This window comes from Chiloscyllium punctatum, chromosome 7 (genome assembly GCF_047496795.1).
Source record: "Chiloscyllium punctatum isolate Juve2018m chromosome 7, sChiPun1.3, whole genome shotgun sequence".
Lineage (NCBI taxonomy): Eukaryota > Metazoa > Chordata > Chondrichthyes > Orectolobiformes > Hemiscylliidae > Chiloscyllium > Chiloscyllium punctatum.
In genome coordinates, this window is record NC_092745.1 from 78,765,099 (window position 1) to 78,787,611 (window position 22,513).

At 40.4% G+C, this 22,513-nt stretch overlaps 1 protein-coding gene across 18 annotated transcripts in view; it reads left to right on the top strand.

Moving 5' to 3' along the window:
- lrrc7 (leucine rich repeat containing 7) overlaps positions 1-22,513 on the top strand; it is a 617,417-nt gene that overhangs the window by 497,289 nt on the left and 97,615 nt on the right. For 11 of the 18 annotated variants that reach the window (XM_072574143.1, XM_072574142.1, XM_072574141.1 and 8 more), the window contains one exon: positions 11,583-11,710. In XM_072574143.1, the coding sequence (XP_072430244.1) occupies positions 11,583-11,710 (128 nt within the window). The remainder of the gene's footprint in view (positions 1-11,582; positions 11,711-22,513) is intronic. The other 7 variants (XM_072574148.1, XM_072574156.1, XM_072574160.1 and 4 more) reach the window with 3 other exon arrangements.

Below are 22,513 nucleotides of genomic sequence, written 5' to 3' on the forward strand. Positions count from 1 at the left end.
CACTGAGGGAACTGAGATCAGAGCTGTTTTTAATGTGACATCATCTTTCCTTGTTTGTGTTTCATGTTTGTTTGCATAAACTGGAAATGGGCAAGTAGTATCCAGAAAGGTGATATTATACGTAATAACGTAGAATTAACTGGGCTAGTCTTTTGACATTTTCTTTTTATTTTGTCATTTTACAACAATAAATTAAATTTTAGCTCTTTGTGATAGCTCAGTTGGGATGAAGTGGAACTATACTAGTTCTGATTTTCTAGAACTGACTATACTAGAATTGAACTGATTATCCTAGGCTGGTACATAGTGTGTAATGAATTAGATACTATCAACATGGGTAACATTGGAATTGTCACAATTGGGTCTAACGCTCCTTTACACAGAATTCCGGCTATGCAGTGACCCATGTCAGATAAAGCCACACTGAAGCACTCACTTTTCAAGTTTAAATTTGGAGAATGGTAATTAAGGTGTGGTGCCACAGAGCTGCTTGTGTCCCTGAAGTTTAACCATAGAATGAGTAAGAAGGCAATCAGTGGATATGATTAAAATACATTTGAAGACAATCCAACTGTTGAGGGTATTAAACATTCTATTTTTATCCAAACTAAATGTTGCAGCATTTGTTCACCTCTAGATGTGCTAATTTGAGTTTGGACAAAATGCTCAATGGACTGCTGAGTGGAGAATCATGTGATAACTTTACAATCAGGAGAAAATTAATTAAAAATTCCCCTCACTTTTCTTAGACTGCCTGCCCGATTAACTGGCTGTACTTTCATGAGCAACACATGTAAAAGTATATGATGGAATGTTGTAATCAATATTCCTTGCTACTACCTCTTTCAACTTCTTCTGTTTTACTTGGGAATACCATGTGCTGGTTGATAACCCTTTCCCATCTTCTGTCAGTTATCCAATCTTTTTCCAGTTCCAATGTGTTTGAGTCTTTCACCACAGCATCTTTCCCATAAGGTTTTAGGCCTTTTCTCTTTTCCTTCTTCTGAGCAGTAACATCTCCATCACTTGCTAAAATACATTATCTCTATGTCCATGTTATTTCAATGCCTTTGCCACCATTTTCTTTGATTTTCCCATAATCGCCCCTAACCTCGCTGATATACTTTTCTAGATATTGTTCTTTCTCATGGCTCTGTACATTCATCTGACCATCCACATCCAGCTAGTATTAAGTTATTGTTTCTGTCTTCTTGATTTTGTCCAGATTTCTGAACTGTATTGGTGTATGTTGTGGAATGTGTCCACCAGAACCATCTGAGAGACCTTGGAGAGATTTGTTGCCACCAAGGCTTTTTTTTTTACTACTAGTCTAAGTTACTGATACGGAATGTTGAAGGATACCCACATGTAATCTTCAACAAAAGTGAGGCTTGCACTTGTTGAACAGAATATGTTTATCACACTGTCCTTAATAGCTAATTACATTACATGTGAGTTACATGTTAGTCTCTAGTGAAACCTCTGGCTTACTTTAAGAATAAGTACTTATTACTGTTTACCGACATACAACTTAACAATTAGAACTGGTACTGAAAAACACTCATGAGCTCCTCTCGAGGACAGTCCTTCATATCCTGATGAGTGGACCTTATCTCAGCTGATATCAGTTAACCCTGTCAAGTACTAATTGTGTCTTACACCATATAATAAATGCCAGCCTCTAAACTGTCCTGTGCACTCTTCCATCTCAAAAAAGGTTTACTACCAAATAACACTCACTACACTTTTTTTGAATTGTTTTAATCAGAGCAAATCCATTGCTTAATTTCTACACTTCCATTTTCTGCCACCACTGACCCCAGGTTTTCACTGTATCCATAATTTTTACTCCTTTGCTCAGGCGCAAACTGACAGTTCGTATTTTCGATCTTTAGTTTTCTGATCTTCATACTTGTCAATACACTGTGTTGATTTTTCTATGATTTAGTTGAGGCTTGAGACTAAGTCTAGATAGGAAATGTTGTTAAAAAGAGAGAAAAATATTTGCTAAATGTGTGGAGATAGATTTTCCTTCTCATATTTGGGTTGATCAATTTCGCATAAGGCAATGGCTGATGGCATCATAGGAAATGACATCAGGTCATCTGACATTGTGCTGGAGCAATTCCTTTCACAGTCATGGAAGGATTTTTACCTGTTCAATGAACAGTTGCCAACGTGGTGCTGTAAGCAAAATCAAAATAACATTTCTTGGAACAAAAGGAATGAAACGTGGAGGCACAAAAATTTAAAACAAAGAATAGCAGCAGAGGAAACAGGCCACAACAGTAAGCCTCAGGTAAAGACTAAGTCGGAATGGGGATGGAATGGCAAACACCAAGTGAACAAACAGGTCCAACAGCAATGGCAACAAACAGACAACAATATATGTTGAGACCAGCAACAAGCAGGAATGCCATAAATAACAGCAAACAGCCCCAGAGTCTGAGGCTGACAAAAGTAAATGTAACCAGGTGAAAGTAAACTTAGCCAAGCACCCAATACAAAGCCATGCATAGTTACATCATGATGGTGGGCTCAGACCAGGCTGCATAATGGCTTGGATGATTTCATCACTTCTGAGTTATCTCAGGCCTCTTATACAAGCTAGACAGAGAACAAGTCAGCATGTTCTTATATTCAGACTGCTGGCATAGCACAGGTATCAGATTTTCTGGAGTGCAGAAGTCTTTGTCAATGGACGCAAAATAAAATTTAATCTCAATATAGGACCAGCCATCTCTGTCTTACCAGTTGCTGTGCAGTGGCTGAGACAAGATTTCTTCCACATATTGCATCCATGGCCTAGAACTCCTCAATGACAACAGAGGCCACATGACTGAGACTCTGGCACAGGGGATAAGAAATTTCACTGGCTAGCTATATCCTTCCAAATCAATTTTACTCTTTGTTAAGCAGGGAAATATGTGAAGCCTTACAACTTCTTTACTCACCAGTAGGAGAAAAAAACCTTACCACTTTGAGACAGCACTATTGATGACATCCCATATCTGCAGCTACTCAGGGTTCTAGATCGTATGACGCTTTTCAGAGAGCAGGTAGACAAAAAACAAACTGGGCCACCATTAACCACAGCAAACAGCTCAAGCAGGAGACTTTGGAATTTGCACTACGTTTTGAGTACATAGAAGAGGATGATGTCCACTGAAGCATAATTGATAATGACAATCACCCTATGGAAGAAACTCTGTACCTCTTCAAAGAGATCATGAACATAATCATTGTGACCAATGCCACAAATTGATGCAGCAACAAGATCTTCCATAGAACTTGAGAATATCCCCTTGCATTATGAAATTATCAAGCATTTACAATCAATGAGCATTCAACTAGAGCAGCATCCAAATCCATTTCACGTAGTTCCTGAAATAAGGAAGTCCTGGCTATGCAAGAGTCTAAGAAATGAATTGGAAAAATGGTAGTTTCTGATCCCAGAGTGAAGAGCCAAAGGAAACTGCTGTCAAAGAACAGCACAAATATAATTGAAGACTTCCCAGATGTGAAATTCAGTCTAGAGCACCATGCATCAGCAGAAGACCTGAAAGACATTGCATTGTTGGAATATTGCTCCAGTATCAAACCGGAAGCTTGCAAATAGAGGTGAGAATTTCTGTTGGACCCTTGCAGCAACCAGAAGACTACAAGGGAGGAGAATATCTACAGCCCACATTATAAAATCATAAGATGTAGGAGCAGAAATTAGCTCATTCAGTCCATCGTGTCAGCTCCATCATTCAATCATGGCTGATAAGTTTCTCAACCCCATTTTCCTGATTTCTCTCCCTAACCCTTGATCCCCTTGATACTCAAGAATCTATCTATCTCAGACTTAAATATACTCAATGACTTGGCCACCTCAGCATTCTGTGGCAATGAATCCCATAGATTCACCACTCTCTGGCTGAAGAAGATTCTCATTATCTCCGTTCTAAAAGGTCTTCCATTTACTCTAAGGCTATGCCCTCAGGTCCTAGTCTGTCCTACAATGGATCCATCTTCTCAACATCTACTCTGTCCAGGCCCTTCAGTGTTCTGTAAGTTTCAATTAGATCCCACCCTCATCCTTCCAAACTCCATTGAGTATAAACCCAGAGTCCTCATATGTTAAGCTTTTCATTCCTGGAACCATTCTCGTGAACCTCCTCTGAACATGCTCCAGGGACAGTACTTCTTTTCTGAGATATGGAGCCCAAAACTGCAATCATCCAAATGTGGTCTGACTAAAGCCTTATAGATCCTCAGAGGAATATCCCTGCTTTTATATTCAAGTCCTCTCAAAATAAGTGGCATCATTGAATTTGCCTTCCTAACTACTGACTCAACCTGCAAGTTTACCTTGAGAGAATCCTGCACTAGAACTCCCAAGTTTCTATGCACTTCAGACTCCTGAATTTTCTCCCCACTTAGAAAGTAGTCCATGCTTCTATTCTTCCTACGAAAGTGTATGACCTCTCTCTTTCCCACATTGTACTCCATCTGCCACTTCTTAGTCCATTCTCCTAACCTGTCCAAATCATTCTGCAGGCTCCCAACTTCTCAATGCTACCTGTCCCTCCACTGATCTTTGTATTGTCTGCAAACTTAGCCAGAATGCCCTCAGTTCCTTCATATAAAATGTATAAAATGAAAAGTTGTGATCCCAACACCGAATCTTGTGGAACACCACTTATCACCACCTGCCATCTTGAGTAGGACCCTTTTATCCTCACTCTCTGCTTTATGCCAGACAGCCAAGATTCTATCTGTGCTAGCACCTTGCCTCTGACACCGTGGGCCCTTAGCTTACTCAGTGCAGCACCTTGTCAAAGGCCTTCTTGAAGTCCATGTAGATAACATCCATTGGCTCTCCTTGGTCTAACCTGCTCATTACTTCCTCAAAGGATTCTAGCATATTTGTCAGGCATGACCTCCACTTGATGAAACCATGCTGACTTTGCCCTATTTTACCATACACTGGGGGAACACATCAAGTTAGCCAAGGAATTGAGCCTCAAATGTGCATGCACTTACCTATTCCGTGGAGAGTTTGAGGCACAAAGTTCATGAAGAGAAAAAAAACTGCCTGTTCACTAATAGAGAATTACAGAAACATTGACATTGACAAGTTTATTTATGGCTAAAACTAATTCATCTAGTACAGAATTATTCCTAAACACTCATCCTTTGCCGAGAATGCTGCAAGACAAAATGACTGCCACCTCTGATCATGTGACACACTAATAAAGCTGCTGAGAATAGTACCATCTCAATCACCTCTTACCAGACAATTGATACAATGGACATGCTATACATGATCCAGATGGCAACGAACCCCCAGCCAGATTTATCCAAACAATGATTCGGGGAATATGGCAAATGGCTTATCCATCAACAAAAGCAGCACACTACATTCCACTATGTGGCACTTTCCAAAGCAAAAGGTACAACCAATGTTCATTTTACTCTTAAGAAGAATGCACCCACTCAAAACCAGTTCTTCCTGTCCTTCCAGGGGTTCAGGAACAGGTCAGCATTGAAGCTTGGCCACATGGGACTTGGTGAGGAAGGTAGTGGGATACAATTTAATATTGACAGAAAAATGTAAATATATTCAAACTTTTCTTTGCCGGGGAAAAGTAAACATTCAGGGACAGGATGAATCTGGTGTTGGGATGGTATGTTATGAATGCAGCAACTATCACTAGGATCGATGTCAGAGGCAGTCTCCCTGTTCTAGACATATGTGTATAATTCAATAAACAGTGCTAGATACCCCACCAGCTGTTCAGGGACTATCTATAAATACACTTACATTACTTAGTACAAATCCACTCCTCTCAACAGAACATATGAAGTTATCACTGTTATGGATTCTTCTAATTTAATATCCTGAAAAAGGTTAAAATGAGAAAATGAAACCTTATCTAACTCTCAAATTAATTGAAAATAAGAACCTTGATTTGTTCAATATTACTAAGCACATTGTTTTACTCTGATCTATTCCATTACAATCCAAACACGATACATGGAGCAGACAGCGTAGCATACAAGCTGGGAGGCTAGACCTGTGGCTGGAAATTGATGAGCGACTTAAAAACAATTATACCTGCTTTCACCCAGATTTTATAGTGTCTCAAAGATAACACAAGATACCCTTTTAGGATTGCTAGCATCCTACTGATACAGATTTGGATTTTTGAGCAACATTGTGCCTCACTGCGCCAGGGACACGGGTTCAATTCCACCTTTGGGCAATTGTCTGTGTGGAGTTTGCATGATCTCCTCATGTCTGCAAGGGTTTCCACCATGTGCTCCGGTTTTCTCCTACTGTCCAAAGATGTGCAGGTTAGGTGGATTGGCCTTGCTAAATTACCCATAGTGTTCATGGATGTGTAAGTTAGGTGTACTAGCCATGGGAAATACAGGGGTAGGAGAATGGGGTCTGGATGGGATGCTCTTCGGAAGGTTGGTGTGGACTAGTTGGGCTGAATAGCCTGTTTCCCCACTACAGGGATTCTAAGGATTAAGGTGAGGGAGAACCAGCAGGCCTTTCCATTGATTTCACTATAACTAAATATTAAGTTCTGTAATGGTCAGCAAATACAATTTTGCCTGATTTACATGCTTACTGATGTGCAATTTCACTCCCTAAACTTCCATAATCTATCAAGATTGGATTGTTTGTTATTCCATAAAACATTTCCTCATTTGCTTCTGTCCTGATTCTACAACCTTCATTACTATTCCTAGCCAGACATTCAGCCAGCCACCCTGCAGCTCATTTCCTACAATCTTCTGAAAACACTAATTTAAAGTAATGGGAACATTGTATCAATTAGTTGCCAGGACAGGAATATGGCTGTTCTTAATATCTTGGTTTAGATTGTAAGTATTGATGGGATGCTTACAGATTGGTTATCAAGAACAAGTCTGATATTGGCCTCACTCAACTTCCAGAATAGGTCAATATGTTGTCTTATTTCCTTCTCCTTAATTAAGCATCATCAGGGTCCAATATAGAAGCGTCATTGTCACCCCAAGTTAAAATCTACTAACTTAGTTCAGGTGAGAGAACTTTGTTACTAATTCCACATTCTACAGTGCACATACCGACTATGATATGAAGGGTGCAAGCTGACAATCCCTTAGCTAATGTGTCTGATAATAGTAAAAATCATATTTATTTGGACTAGATTTAAAATATCAAGGATTCTTTGGAGAAAATACGTTTCTGCCAATTTCTAATTTTCATTGTCTGAGGCTTGCCACATGTGCATTCACATAATCTAATTTTGTGATCAGTTTTAATTAAATACCCTGATTATGATTAGATTATATTAATTACAGTGTGGAAACAGGCCCTTCAGCCCAACAAGTCCATACTGAACCTCCAAAGATAATTCCACCCAAACCCATTCCCCTAACACTATGGGCAATTTAGCATGGCCAACTCAACAAACCTGCACATTTTTGGACTGTGGGAAGAAACTGGAGCACCCGGAGGAAACCCACGCAGACATGGGGAGAATGTGCAAATTCCACACAGACAGTTGCCTGAGGGGGGAATTGAATCCAGGTCTCTGTCACTGTGAGGCAGCAGTGCTAACCACTGTGCCATCTTGCCGTCCAGATAATCTATGCAATTCATACTTTAAAGACTTAGAGCTCTCCTTGTTTCATAACTAATGGAAAGAATTTTAATTTGTGAATATGCCCTCCTTTCTGGCATATCTGAAGTCAAAAAGGGCATCTAATTAGATGGATAGATAGTAACCGAAACACTGCCACAATCCCACCTCTGCCACTATTAAAGCAGGGACGGGAAGTCACTCATAGTCAGACTTCCTATTACTCCTTTCTGCCCTCCCCCTTCCTCCACCATTTAGACCTTTATGGGCCTTTTTGCTGCTGATACTGATCTAGTGGCAGGAAATCTGACAATACACAATGTGCAGTACAGGAAAAACTGTGGTCTTCTGCAGGGGGGTCATGTGATCCCCTCAGTCAAAGGCATTAGTGCCTGATCAAGGGCATCAGCATCAGAAGGATGGGGTTGGGTCTTTAGATCTAACCCTCTGCACTTCCTGCTGAACCCCCACACTTTTATCCTACAAATCCTCTTCTGTCATGAGTTATCCTTGGCCTGGGTAATCACAATGCAAGAACTCAGGTGTCGTTCTGGCAGCAGCCACAGCATCCCTAATGGCACAGCAGTTCAAAAGAGCTGCCAGCTTCTCATGGGTCACAAGCTCCAACTTGGTGCAATTTCCACCTCTAGGCCCTTAATCTATGAAAGGCACATTAATATTAGCTGATTTCCTCGAAGAGGCAATGTGGGTCTTTCATCAGCTCTCCTTCCAACAGGCAAGAACCCTCAATACCTCAGAAAAATCCAGCACATTGTCTTTCTGAAGATAAAAGCTCAAAACCTCTCATTTGGAAGAGGTTTGAAGTCTAACAAGAGTTGAATCAACAGTTTGAAATGAGGATGCCCCTATCTGTTGTGCAGCAGTCCTCTAATAAGGAAGTGATTTTCTTTTTGCCCCCTTCCTTCCTGAACTTTTAAATTCCCAATGATGAAAAATAATGCATTATATGAAGAGAACACACTGTAGTGTTAGATTTCTACTTTTCCTTTGCATCTGTTTTATATCTTGAAGTGCAAACTAACAAAATGACTTTTATTAGAGTTTCCAGATTGTTTTTAATTTTGGCAGTGCATGAGAAGCAAATAAACAAAATTGAGAAATAAGTAATTTTTGTATCGTGGATGAGACACGGTTAAAGGCATGCGCTCACAGAACCTCCTGGTTTCACCTTCTTGTTTCAACCAAATCAAATTTTAACTCAATATAGAAGATGGTGCCGGTTCCTGATTATGTGGATTCATTAGTGCCACTGAATGTAACTTTAATGCCTCAGTTCAAGATAGTTAGCCTTTGCTTTAATGCAATAAAAACCTTAGGTGTGAAGAAAAATGTGAGCACTGTGAGAAAGTAGAAAGAAGTTTGATTTGAACCCAAAACAGGAACAAAGCCAATGGAAGTAGGAGCACAAATGAGAATAGGCTGTTCGGCCCCTTGACCCTGTTTCATCATTGTGATGTGGTGTGCTTGTTCTGTATCTTAGCTTCATCCATATGGCATTTCATGATCATGTCTTGCAAGTAAAAATCCATCTCAGATTCAAAATTATTAATTGAAGCAGTAGCTATTTTTTTTTCTCTGAGAGACAGCTCCATATGTCTATAATCATTGGAGGAAAAACTGTTACCTAACTTTTCCTCTGACTAATCTGGCACTACTTTCTGGATTATGTCTCTTGCTCTAGAATTCCGACCAGTGGAAATGTTGTCTATCTATACTCGTAATTATTTCCACCTGCCTTATCTTTAACCTTCTGCATTCCGTTAAACCTAGTTTAGGTAATTGCTCCTCAATCTAACCTTAAGCCTTTGTAATATTCTGATGAATCTATGTAGCACACCTTCCAAGGCCAATAAATCGTTTTGTGTGCATGTGCACTGAACTGGTCACAATGCTCCAGATGTGATTTATCTAGACTTTAAGCTGCTGTAGCAAAATATCATTCTCCCTTATATTCTAACCCTCTGGTTATGGAAGTTAACATTCCATTAGCCACTTGATTATTTTTTGTACCTGAAAATTGCATTTTACACATACGTATACAAGGGCTCCAAATCTCTTTGGATGTCCTCTAACCCTAACCTTTCACATCAAAATAATGCAATTGATCTGCTCGTCATTCCATGCCAACTTGAGGCCTGAACTAAAATTTGCTTTAGGCTTCATTCTTTTTAATCATTCATGGGATGTAGTCACAATTTATTAGACCAACATTTATTGCCCACTCCCAATTGCCCTTCAGAGATACTTTTGTGAGCTGTGATCATGCCCTTTCAGTGCGGGTTGCTGGTCAGGAGAGAAGATAATTAGTATTGTTGTGCTCGATTCCTCCTGCTTCTCTTGAAGACACAGTGACCTCCAGGTTAGTTAACTATAATATTCTTGTGTGTAAAATATCAGCAATTCAGGGCATCAGTAGTCTCCATCTTCAGTATATATAGATTAGGTCATTCGGACTATTCTAGCGAATCAGAGTGAGCCAAAAAACACGTGAAAACTTTGAAGGAGCTATTCTTTGAAACAGAAAAATGGTGTAACTGGCTTTGGCCTCATATTGTCTAACTGCTGTATGTACTGATTGTATATATTTCAAAAATATCATAGATTTTCTGGGAGTGTTTTTCCTGTTCTTATTTTGGATTGTTAGCAATTTAAGAAGCTCACAATTCATTTCAATGAGCAAATAAATTGGAAATAACAGGGTCAAAACCTGAATTCAACATGATTTTAATTCATACATCTTTTAATCCAATCCAGCATTCTCATATATTATCTATTTCCTGTTTCTAAACAAGCTTTTTAACCAATTGCATGTTACACTTTGGAGTCCTTTGACTTCAAATTCTTGAACTTGTCGCACTAGTTACCTAAAGAAATGTTAGTTGTCCTGTTTCTAAATATTTTCTACTGGCCTTCTGATGGATATTACACATGGATGGATGCCAGTGACAGCAGAATTGAACCTAGCTAATATATTTCCTTGTGAAAATAGATGTTGACAATTTTAGGCTGCAACATGGAAAATAATAGCTGATTGAATGCCAACACCTGGTGACTACTGTAGAGTGTGATCCCAATTTGAGTTAGCAATTCCAGCACAAAAAGGATTATTTGGGAGAAAGTTTATTCGAAAGGAAAGAATATCCTTAGCAAAATAAACATGCATTTTTGTTCACATTTTGAAGATGATGCAGAAAATACAACACAGTGACTATCTGATGAAGCGTTATGGTCACAACCAGAGGAACAGAAAGATTACAATTCACAGTTTGTGACCCCAGCAATCACTGTCACGATTGCTCCTACTAGTGCATTCCAGGATTAGTCCGACCAGATCAAATGTTAAGGCTTCAGAATTATAATCACTCTGGTGCATCTTGTGTGCCTGCCAGCCCCATTTTGGCAAAAATACTGGTCCCTTCTATTATCCAGAGTATAAAGTGCCTAATTCTTCCATTCAACCCAGAGAAATGACCTCTCTCTCATCATCTTTTGGGTATGCATAGTGCAAACTAAGTTTTTTTTTGAAAGAATCTAATATTTCTTGAATTGAGTATTCATCATGATTTCTTTTCTTCTTCTACTCTAACCTATGACTGAGAATGGAGGCACAAAGCAACCTCCTGCACCAGCAGCTAGAAAATATGGAAGACCTTACTATTCAAACATTTCATACTCCTTATTTATGTTGCTGGAAAAACTAGCATTTGTCTTGCCAGCAACTACATAGTACCCATGAACCATTCTATCCTTAGTCTTTATGTTCAAGAGGAATGTTACCTGACTAGCTTTGTCCCAGGATATTTTGGGTAATGTCTCAAGAAGTAAGCAAAGAACAAAAGTTTGGAGAAAAGAATCACCTTTTTTACAAGTTTATCTAATAGTTATTGTGGTATGACAGAGCAACATTTTTAGTTTTTGTTTGTGTCCTTCCAGTAGAATTCCCTTCGGACAGTGATAGCTTCAATCCAACATTGTGGGAAGAACAAAGACAACAACGGATGCAGGTTGCCTTTGAGTTTGAAGAGAAAAAGGAAGAAGAAGATGATTCTGGGAAGGTTAAGGTTGCTGCTTATTGTGTATTCTCATTTGTTCTCATTGTTGTAAATGTTGCCATACTGAAGCAGAATGAAATTGAATAGCATCCATTCTTTGTCCATGTGAAATAAAAATAGCATTTGTCGTATGTAAGCATATCTTTGAGAGAGTCACGCTGAATGCTTTTTTAGTGAGGCTGTTAGCTTGCACATAATGAATTGTCAGCAAAGGTATCCACAGCAGAAACACAATGCAATGGTGAATTGACTTCACTCACACTATCTTGAAGCTCAATGTTCCAGCCAACAGCTTCTCAACCACATATAACTACAAAGTTAAAGGGCCCTCACCAGCACTTTTAAAGAGATTATCAACCACTTACAAATTGCTTAGATCAAACGTCACTGCCAATATGATATGGTTGGAGCACTACCCTATATATTAGCTCACATAACATTTATTTTTATTGAGACAGATGTCCTGAAGATTATTAGCAATACTATTTACATTGCAATAATATCACTGCCTGGACTCTATGCTTGGTGATATTACTGTACATCACATACACATAGCTAACAGACTGAACACACAACACAGATCTCTGCTGTGAAAGCCTGACTGAAGGCCAACTGTCTTGTAACTGTCTTAAAGACACAATGTCATAGGCTGGACATGACAACATCATATCTTTCCACAAACCCATGTGTTTGTAAGAAAAGTTCAAATTCTTATGTTTGTCCTTGTTCAAGTTGGGTTATCTGTCTGCATACTGATTGGTTGTGCTTATATCATTTTCTTGCTTCATTCCAATAATGCATCATGCACATCTGAATATCCCCTTCGACCCCTCTCCCTCTGTGTCTGTCCCTCGTCATCTCTCTTCAACCACTCCTCCTGTTTCACTCTCCCTGAATATGTGGTTAAGTGGTAAGTGTGTGGGAGGGAAGAACTGTGTGGCTTTATCTTCCAAACATGGGAGATGTTGATAAGGATAAACCATTGCCTTGAGGAGTAGCTTTATGATTATCTTAGCAAATCACTTTACATCTACCTTTCATGGATTTTATTGTATGGTTAGAGAACATTTGGCTGGGGATAGTGAGGAGAGGACGCAATATGTTGAACACCCTGTTTCCTAAATGCATCTTAAAAGGGTGCACTGGTATACTGCCAACCATTGTCAAACATAATTTATTGAAGAATGCTGAATATAGCAGTTAATATGTTAATAACTGTTGCACTAGAAGTATCCTTGATTTGTTACACAAAAGAGAATTTTGTGAAATCATCAGACATCAGAATGTAATTGTGTCCTTCAACATGGAAGATATCAGTGGCAATCTTGCACCGTGACTAGAAGGAATCTCATGTGGTAGGAGAGATTCTTTTGATTGTTGTGTTGCTTTAGTTGATAGGTTTCGTGGAAATTGATAAGTTGATTGATGTCCTTATTTATGCTGGGCCAGTAAATGAACTAATGTGCCAATCCTTTTGTTCTTTTCAGCAAAGTATGAGGTTGTTTTTGATCTAATGTGTTTTGAGGTTGAGCTTGAGGAATTACCAGGTAATTACCTTTGAAGATTACATTCCTAGAGAGTTCCAACTCACCTCTGAATGACCAGAGCACACAGGCTAATTCACAGATCTGCCAGGCATATCCTGGCCACCCAGTGATGATGATCATATTGAACTGTTGTAACTGGTTATCATCTGACATAACTTGCTGAATCTGCTTTGCATAGCTGAGTCCAAAATGAATGAGACTGATACCAAGGCTGTCTTTTAATGCAGATTCAGTAATATCCACTTGTAGATCTAAAATAATATTTTGTTTTAGGCTTTAGAAGTTGGCTAAAAGTTGGAATTATCCATTGGTGTACCTGATTTGATTTGTGCTTCTACATTGTATCCTTAGATCTTCAAAAGTAGTCATTGAATTTCTGGATGTGCATTTGTCAGAGGGCTTCCCCATATCATTTCAAAAAGGTTTTAGCTGATATGAGCAGTGACGTGCTTGGTAATAGATACACACGTAACTGTTCTATTCTGAAAACAAAGCTTCTCTTTGGATGTTGGAGTAATTTGCCTGAGCAATCTTAATGACCTGCAAACCAAATACAATAGGCTTGCCGTCTTATAATTCGCCTATCTTGTGACGAAGCAGTTCCTTTAACAAGGTTATGCAATCCATGGCTTTTTTTTTTCCAGAGAGGTCGTAAACGACACAGACTCTGAAAAGTTTGGAGTGTAGGGTTTTAGGGCCAATTTGGTAATAGCTAACAGAGGCTTTCAAGTTTAAATAAAAACACTTCCAGTGAAAGGCATGTGTCTGTTCTCCCAGCTCTGCTTTTCTCTGGTTTGGTTTGGTTTTTAGCAATATTGGAAAGAAAGACTGCTGGACCCAGAAGCATATCCAGGCTTGTACTCTGTCTCTGACTTCTCTCCTGTAAGAACCTGTGTTTGATTTTACCTTTTGCACCAAGGTTTGTTTATGGGGATTGTTGTAAGTATTTGGAACAGCATCATTAAATTGGGATAATCTGTTGGGTTTTCAGAGAAGTTAGGTTATTCGGTATTCTGTTTTCTGTTGTTTGTGTTTCATCCAGTAATCTTGTACACAAATTCTGTTTTGTTTAAACTAAATGGTTTTGACCAGCTGATTCTTTCCGTGAATATCCGCATCACACCTGCTTAAAACAACTATCAAAGTTAGGGTCTGGGCTACTTTCTTGAAATGTGTTGAGAGGTCTGGCCTGGTCCATAACACTTGGCATTGCAAGTGTATATCTAAATACTTCTTAATTTGTCAGATCTTGGGACTTGACGCAATTTCCATTTTTGGATTAAAAACTTGAAAAATGTTTGACAACTAATAACAAGGTCAAGCTCTTCCAGCCACTCAATCTTGAGTGCCATCTCTTTGCAATATTTAATCTCCTTATGCCCAAACACAGATGCCATATTTCTTCAAATCACAAGTAATGAAGTTCCACCAACCATTATGATGCTCAACTTTCTTGTGTTCTGTTGTACTATGGAGTTCAAAGTGAGTTGGAGCTTTTTCCTGAATGTGAATGCTGCATTTATGAGAGTCAGTAATGCAGTGGAGGTCATCTTTAAGATGTAAAACCACATCACCTTCGAAGTTGCCACTGTGTCACACCTGTTTGGATAAAGATTATGAACAAGCTCACTGCTGCAGCCTGATACCTTTGATATTTCAACAGACAGGTTTATTACCACCTGGATTGTAATAAAGTGTAGATCTTGGCATGTTGGTGGAGCTGTAGTAGAAGGTCCTGCTGAATCTAACAGAGGAAAGATTTTAGTTGTCTATCACAATGACCTGTGGAGAAAGTGAGGCCTACAGATGCTGAAGATCAAAGTCAAGAATGTGTGGCTGGAAAAGCACAGCAGGTCAGGCAGTATCCGAGGAGCAGGAGAATCAACGTTTCAGGCCAGAGCCCTTCATCAGGACAGGTCTAATGAAGGGCTCTGGTCCAAAACGTTGATTCTCCTGCTCCTTGGATGCTGCCTGACCTGCTGTGCTTTTCCAGCATCACAATGACTTATGTTGACATTGAGAATGGACAAATGCAAGGGATGTTAGACCCATTGAAACCAGTTATCTAATTGTGCACAGTCTAGATCACAACATGCCAGTTTACTGAGTGATTCTCTTGTAGGATGCATAAACGATTATTTTGCCCTTGCATCAGTATCTGTCATAGAGATGCACAGAACAGAACCAGACCCCTCGGTCCAACTTATCCATGTCGACCAGATATCCCAACCCAATCGACCCCACCTGCCAGCACCCGGCCCATATTCCTCTAAACCATTCCTATTCATATACCTATTCAGATACCTTTTAAATGTTGCAATTGTACCAGCCTCCACCACTTCCTGTGGCAGCTCATTCCATACAAGCACCACCCTCTGCATGAAAAAGTTGCCCTTTAGGTCTCTTTTACATCTTTCCCTCTCACCCTAAACCTATGTCGTCTAGTTCTGGACTCCCCCACCCCAGGGAAAAGACCTTGTCAATATACTCTAACCATGCCATTCATGATTTTATAAACCTCTATAAGGTCAGTCCTCAGCCTCTGACACTCCAGGGAAAACAGTCCCAGCCTATTCAGCCTCTCCCTATATCTCAAATTTTCCAACCCTGGCAATATCCTTGTAAATCTTTCCTGAACCTTTTCAAGTTTTATAGCATCCTTTCCATAGAAGGGATACCAGAATTGCATGCAATATTCCAAAAGCAGCCTAACTAATATCGTGTATAGCCGCAACATGACCTCCCAACTCCTACACTCAATACTCTGACCAATAAAGGAAAACATACCAAATGCTTTGTACCTGCACTCTAAGGTCTCTTTGTTCAGCAACATTCCCTAGGACCTTACCATTAATTGAATAAGTCCTGCTAAGATTTCCTTTCCCAAAATGAAACACCATACAGTTATCTAAATTAAACTCCATCTGCCACTCCTCAGCCCATTGACCCATCTGATCAAGATCCTGTTGTAATCTGAGGTAACCTCCTTCACTGTCCACTACACCTCCACATTTGCTGTCTTCTGCAAACTTAATAACTATACCTCTTATGCTCACATTCAAATCATTTATATAAATTACTAAAAGTAGTGAACCCAGCACCGATCCTTGTTGCATTCCAGTAGTCACAGGCCTCCAGTCCAAAAAACAACCCTCCACTACCACCCTCTGTCTTCTACCTTTGAGCCAGTTCTGTATCAAAATGGCTAGTTCTTCCTGTATTCCATGAGATTTAACCTTGCTAACAAGTCTCACATGGGGAACCTTGTCGAGCGCCTTACTGAAGTCCATATAGATCACGTTTACCACTCTGTCCTCATCAATCCTCTTTGTTACTTATTCAGAAAACTCAATCAAGTTTGTGAGACATGATTTCCCATGCACAAAGCCATGTTGACTATCCCTAATCAGTCCTTGCCTTTCCAAATACATGTACATCCTGTCCCTCAAGATTCCCTCCAAAAACTTGCCCACCACTGATGTCAAGCTCATTGGTCTATAGTTCCCTGGCCTGTCCTTAACACCTTTCTTAAATAGTGGTACCACATTAGCCAACCTCCAGTCTTCCGACACCTCACCTGTTAGTATTGATGATACAAATATCTCAGCAAGGGGCCCAGCAATCACTTCCCTAGCTTCCCACAGAGTTTTAGGGTACATCTGATCAGGTCCTAGGGATTTATCCACCTTTACCCGTTTCAAGACATCCAGCACTTCCTCCTCTGTAATCTGGAAAGTTTGCAAGATGTCACCATCTATTTCCTTACATTCTATATCTTCCATGTCCTTCTCCATAGTAAACGCTGATGCAAAATATTCGTTAGTATCTCCCCCATCTCCTGCAGATCCACACAAAGGCCACCTTGCTGATCTTTGAATGGCTCTATTCTCTCCCTAGTTCTCCTTTTGGTCCTTCATGTATTTATAAAAACCCTTTGGATTCTCCTTAATTCTATTTGCCAAAGCTACCTCATGTCCCCTTTTTGCCCTCCTGATTTCCTTCTTAAGTATACTCCTACTGCCTTTATACTCTTCTAAGGATTCACTTGATCTATCCTGTCTATACCTGACATATGCTTCCTTATTTTTCTTCACCAAACCCTCAGTTTCTTTAGTCATCTAACATTCCCTACACCTACCAGCCTTTCCTTTCATCCTAACAGGAATATACTGTCTCTGGACTCTCGTCATCTCATTTCTGAACTCTTCCCATTTTCCAGCCGTCTCTTTACCTGCGAACACCTGCCCCGAATCAGCTTTCGAAAGCTCTTGCCTAATACTGGCAAAATTAGCTTTTCCTCCAATTTAGAACTTCAACTTTTAGATCTGGTCCATCCTTTTCCATCATTATAGTCGCTGGCCCCAAAGTGCTCCCCCACTGACACCTTAGTCACCTGCCCTGCCTTATTTCCCAATAGTAGGTCAAATTTTGCACTTTCTGTGGCAGGTACATTCATACTCTGAATCAGAAAATTTTCTTGTACACCCTTAATAAATTCCTCTCCATTTAAACCCTTAATGGAAGTCCCAGTCTGTGTTTGGAAAGTTAAAATCTCCTACCATAACCATTCTATTATTCTTGCAGATAACTGAGATTGCCTTGCAAATTTGTTTCTCAATTTCCTGCTGACTATTAGGGGGTCTATAATACAATCTCAATAAGGTGATCATCCCTTTCTTATTTCTCAGTTCCACCCAAATAACTTCCCTAAGTACAGTTGTAACACTATCCTTTATCAGAAAATACCACTCCCCCTCCTCTCTTGCCTCCCTTTTTTATCCTTCCTGTATCATTTGTATCCTAGAACATTAAGCTGCCAGTACTGTCCATCCCTGAGCCTCTTTTCTCTAATGCTGTGATATCCCAGTCCCAAGTTCCTAACCAAGCCCTTCCCTGTTAGGCCTCTTCTGTTGAAATAAATGCAGTTTAATTTATCAGTCCTACCTTGTTCTCTGCTCTGTCCCTGCCTGCCCTGACTGCTTGACTTGCTTATTTTCCCAACTATGCCAGTCTCAGATTGATCTCTCTCCTCACTATCTCCCTGGGTCCCACCCCACCTTACTAGTTTAAATTCTCCCGAGCAGGTCTAGCAAATCTCCCTGTCAGTCTATCCGTCCCCTTCCAATTCTGGTGCAATCCGTCCTTCTTGTACAGGTCACTGTACAATGATCCAAAAATGATTCCAATGATCCAAAAATTTGAATCCTTCTCCCATATACCAGCTCCTCAGCCACACATTCATCTTCTCTATCCACCCATTCCTACCCTCACTAGCTTGTAGCACAATGAGTAATCCAGATATTATTACCCTCATGGACCTCCTTTTTAAATTCCTGCCTAGCTTTCTATATTCTCCCTTCAGAAACTCATCCGTTTCCTTTCTTATGTCATTGGTCCAATGTGTAAAGCTGGTCCCTCTCCCCTTTAAGAACATTCTGAACCCTCTCTGAGACTTCCTTGATCCTGGCACCAGGGAGGCAACACATCATTCTGATTTTTCGCTGCTGGCCACAGAAACATCTGTCTGTGCCCCTGACTAGAGAATCCCCTAACACAGTTGATCGTTTGGAACCTGACATACCCCTCATTACAGGAGACCTTGAATCGATACCAGAAACATAGCTCTTCATGCTACACTTCCCTGAGAATCCATCAGCTCCTACATTTTCCAAAACAGTATACTTGTTTGAACTGGGGATAACCACAGAAGACTCCTGCACTACCTGCCTACCTCTCCTACCTTTCCTGGAGTTAATCCATCTATGTGACTATCTGCGGCTTTTCTCCCTTCCTATAACTACCATCCATCACATTCCCTGGCTCTTGTAAATTCCTCATTGCCTCTAACCACCTCTCCAACCGATCCATTCAAACTGATTGGATTCACAACCAACAGCATTTGTTGCAGATATAATCCTCAGTATCACATAAACTGTCCCTTAACTCCTATATCCAGAAGAAGAGCATATCACTCTACTAAAGGCCATTTTTGCCTCTTCCCATCTACAGACCCAGAAAAAGCACCATCTTATTCCACTACAAAGCACTGCTCCAGGCTAATTTAATACTTATGACTTCAGAGACATACCTCAATAAAACATATAATCAATAAAGATCTCACTCTACTCACTATTGTAGATTTACAGCAAGGCTGCACATAAAACTATTCACTTATCTGTTTCTGTGTTGTGACCTCTCCCAAACAGGTTCCTCCAAATCTTGGCAATTAGTGCATATTATCTATTGCTCCTGTGGTATATCATTTTGATGAGATGAAAATCATGATGTGTCAGAATGATTTTCTGCACAGCCTGACTGGGGTCTGTAAGCTGTGTTATTGCAGGTATCTCTTGGAATTTGATATGCTTTCATGCATTGGATGGAATTTTGGAAATGCTCTTGGCATTGTTCCTTGGTTGGTTCATCTTCATACGCCACTGTGGATCATGGTGTTGCACTTTGGGCTTCCCTGGGCCTTTAGCCTTCCATGACATTTTAGTCATATGTCCTTTTATAGTATGTAGTTTGCATGTGTCATAAAATGCTGTCTATTGGGAAGACATTGGGACATTTTGTTGGGTAAGGCAATCCACAAGACCATCCTGTTGATGGTCACAAAATTTGTTGTTGAGTTACCTGGGAACATTTAAGTACCTGCAACAATTGCTTCAAATTAGCATCCTACTTCTGGCAGTGAGTTGATGATTAAAAATGTCTAAACCAAACTCTTCAGTGTTATTACACATCTCTGGAGCAGGTGGGACTTGAACCCAGGCCAGAGGCAGGGATGTACCATTCTGCTACATGACCTGCTAAAGAGTTTGATTTTTGTTTGTAGAGAAGTGATTTTTTTTGACAGATTTGTTTGGTGCAGTAGAAATGACCAGTTCCATAAGCATTTCACGTGGTTAAAGATGCCCTCCAATGCATCTCTTCCACATCCCACACATCCGCCCTCAGACCCCACCCCTCCAACCGTAACAAGAACAGAACGCCCCCGGTGCTCACCTTCCACCCTACCAACCTTTGCATAAACCAAATCATCCGCTGACATTTCCGCCACCTCCAAACAGACCCCACTACCAGGGATATATTTCCTTCCCCACCCCTTTCCGTCTTCTGCAAAGAGCATTCCCTCCATGACTACCTGGTCAGGTCCACACCCCCCTACAGCCCACCCTCCACATCCTGGCACCTTCCCCTGCCACCGCAGGAATTGCAAAGCCTGCTCCCACACCTCCTCCCTCATTTCCATCCAAGGCCCTAAAGGAGCCTTCCACATCCATCAAAGTTTAACCTGCACATCACCAATATCATTTATTGTATCCTTTGCTCCCGGTGCTGTCTCCTCTACATTGAGGAGACTGGACATCTCCTAGCAGAGCGCTTTAGGGAACAACTCTGGGACACCCGCACCAATCAACTACACCGCCCTGTGGCCCAAGATTTCAACTCCCCCTCCCACTCTGCCGAGGACATGGAAGTCCTGGGCCTCCTTCACCGCCGCTCCCTCACCACCAGACACCTGGAGGAAGAACACCTCATCTTCCGCCTCAGAACACTTCAACCCCAGGGCATCAATGTGGACTTCAACAGTTTCCTCATTTCCCCTTCCCTCACCTCACCCCAGTTCCAAACTTCCAGCTCAGCACTGTCCCCATGACTTGTCCTACCTGCCTATCTTCTTTTCCACCTATCCACTCCACCCTCCCCCTCTGACCTATCACCTTCATCCCCTCCCTCACTCACCTACTGTACTCTATGCTACTTTCTCCCCACCCTCACCCTCCTCTCACTTATCTCTCCACCCTTCAGGCTCTCTGCCTGTATTCCTAATGAAGGGCTTTTTCCCGAAACATCGATTTTACTGCTCCTCGGATGCTGCCTGAACTGCTGTGCTCTTCCAGCACCACTAATCCAGAATCTGGTTTCCAGCATCTGCAGTCATTGTTTTTACCATAAGCATTTCAGCTAAGTTAGCTTCAGTGAAATCACATTTCATATATTTTATGTCGACACATGCTGACAAATTGTTTAATTGTTTCACCTAACTGTTGTCATTATTTGAACTAAAGCCTGTGTATTCTAAATTTGACTCAAGCTTTAAACTCATCTTCTAAAATCTGGAAAATATCAGGATTTTTGCAGTCATCCTAAAAATACTGGAGGATTTCACGCATCTTAATCCTTTGTTTCCTAGTGCATTGAGGAGTATGTCTATCTTTATTTATCAGCTGTTTGTTAATCCAGAAAGTAAAGATGGATTATTTTGCTCAAGGTGATTATTTTCTATCTTTACTGTGTTTTTAATAAAGCCACTATAAAAATCTGTATTACAGTGTAGTGTTTTTTTTGCTGTAGGCTTTTTTATGTTATAACAGAAACTTATCATGTCACACATGCTGACTTTTATTTTGTTTTCTGCCACTTTCTAAAAGTAAGATAAAGAAAGTAAACATCTGGTAAAACCTTGTTAATATGAGAAAACAACATTTTGTACGTTTCTTTCTGTACTTTGTTTTAGGATCACTTTGTCAGTTTGGAGCTGTCCTCCAGAACTTGTAAAACATAAGTTTAAATTGGGTCAGCTGTGACCTCCTGTTCTTTCTTGAAAGAGAAATTGTGAGAGTACTCATGAGTGTTTCCTCTTCACTGAGGTTCCTGTGCTTCATTAACAGTTGCAACACTTTAATCTTGGGTTTAATTGTAACTTCAACTCTGAACTCTGGTAATGATCAAGAATGAGTTAGGAAAATAAACTTTTTTTTGATTTATTCATGAAATGTGCATGTCACCAGTTGGGCCAGCATTTGATGTCCATCCTTGGTTGCCCTTGAGAAGGTGGTGGTGAACTTCCTTCTGGAACTGCCGCAGTCCTTATGCAGCAGGAAGACCCATACTGATGTTAAAGTGGGAATTACAGAATTTTAATCCAGCAACAGTAAAGCAATGACTATGTACTTCCAAGTCAGGATGGTGAGTAGCTTAGATGAGACCTTGCAAGTGGTGGTCTTCCCATATGTCTGCAGCCCTTGTCCTTCTAGAGCATGATGTTAATGGATTTTAAAGGTGCTATCTAAGGGGCTTTGGTGAATTTCTACAGTGCATCTTGTAAATAGTACACACTGCTGCTACTGAGCATTGGTGGTGAATGGAGTGAATGTTTGTGAATGTAGTGCCAGTCAAGCAGACTTCTTTGCCCTGGTTAGTGCCAAGCTTCCAGAGTATTGTTGGAGCTGTACTAAATTAGATAAGTGGGGAGTAA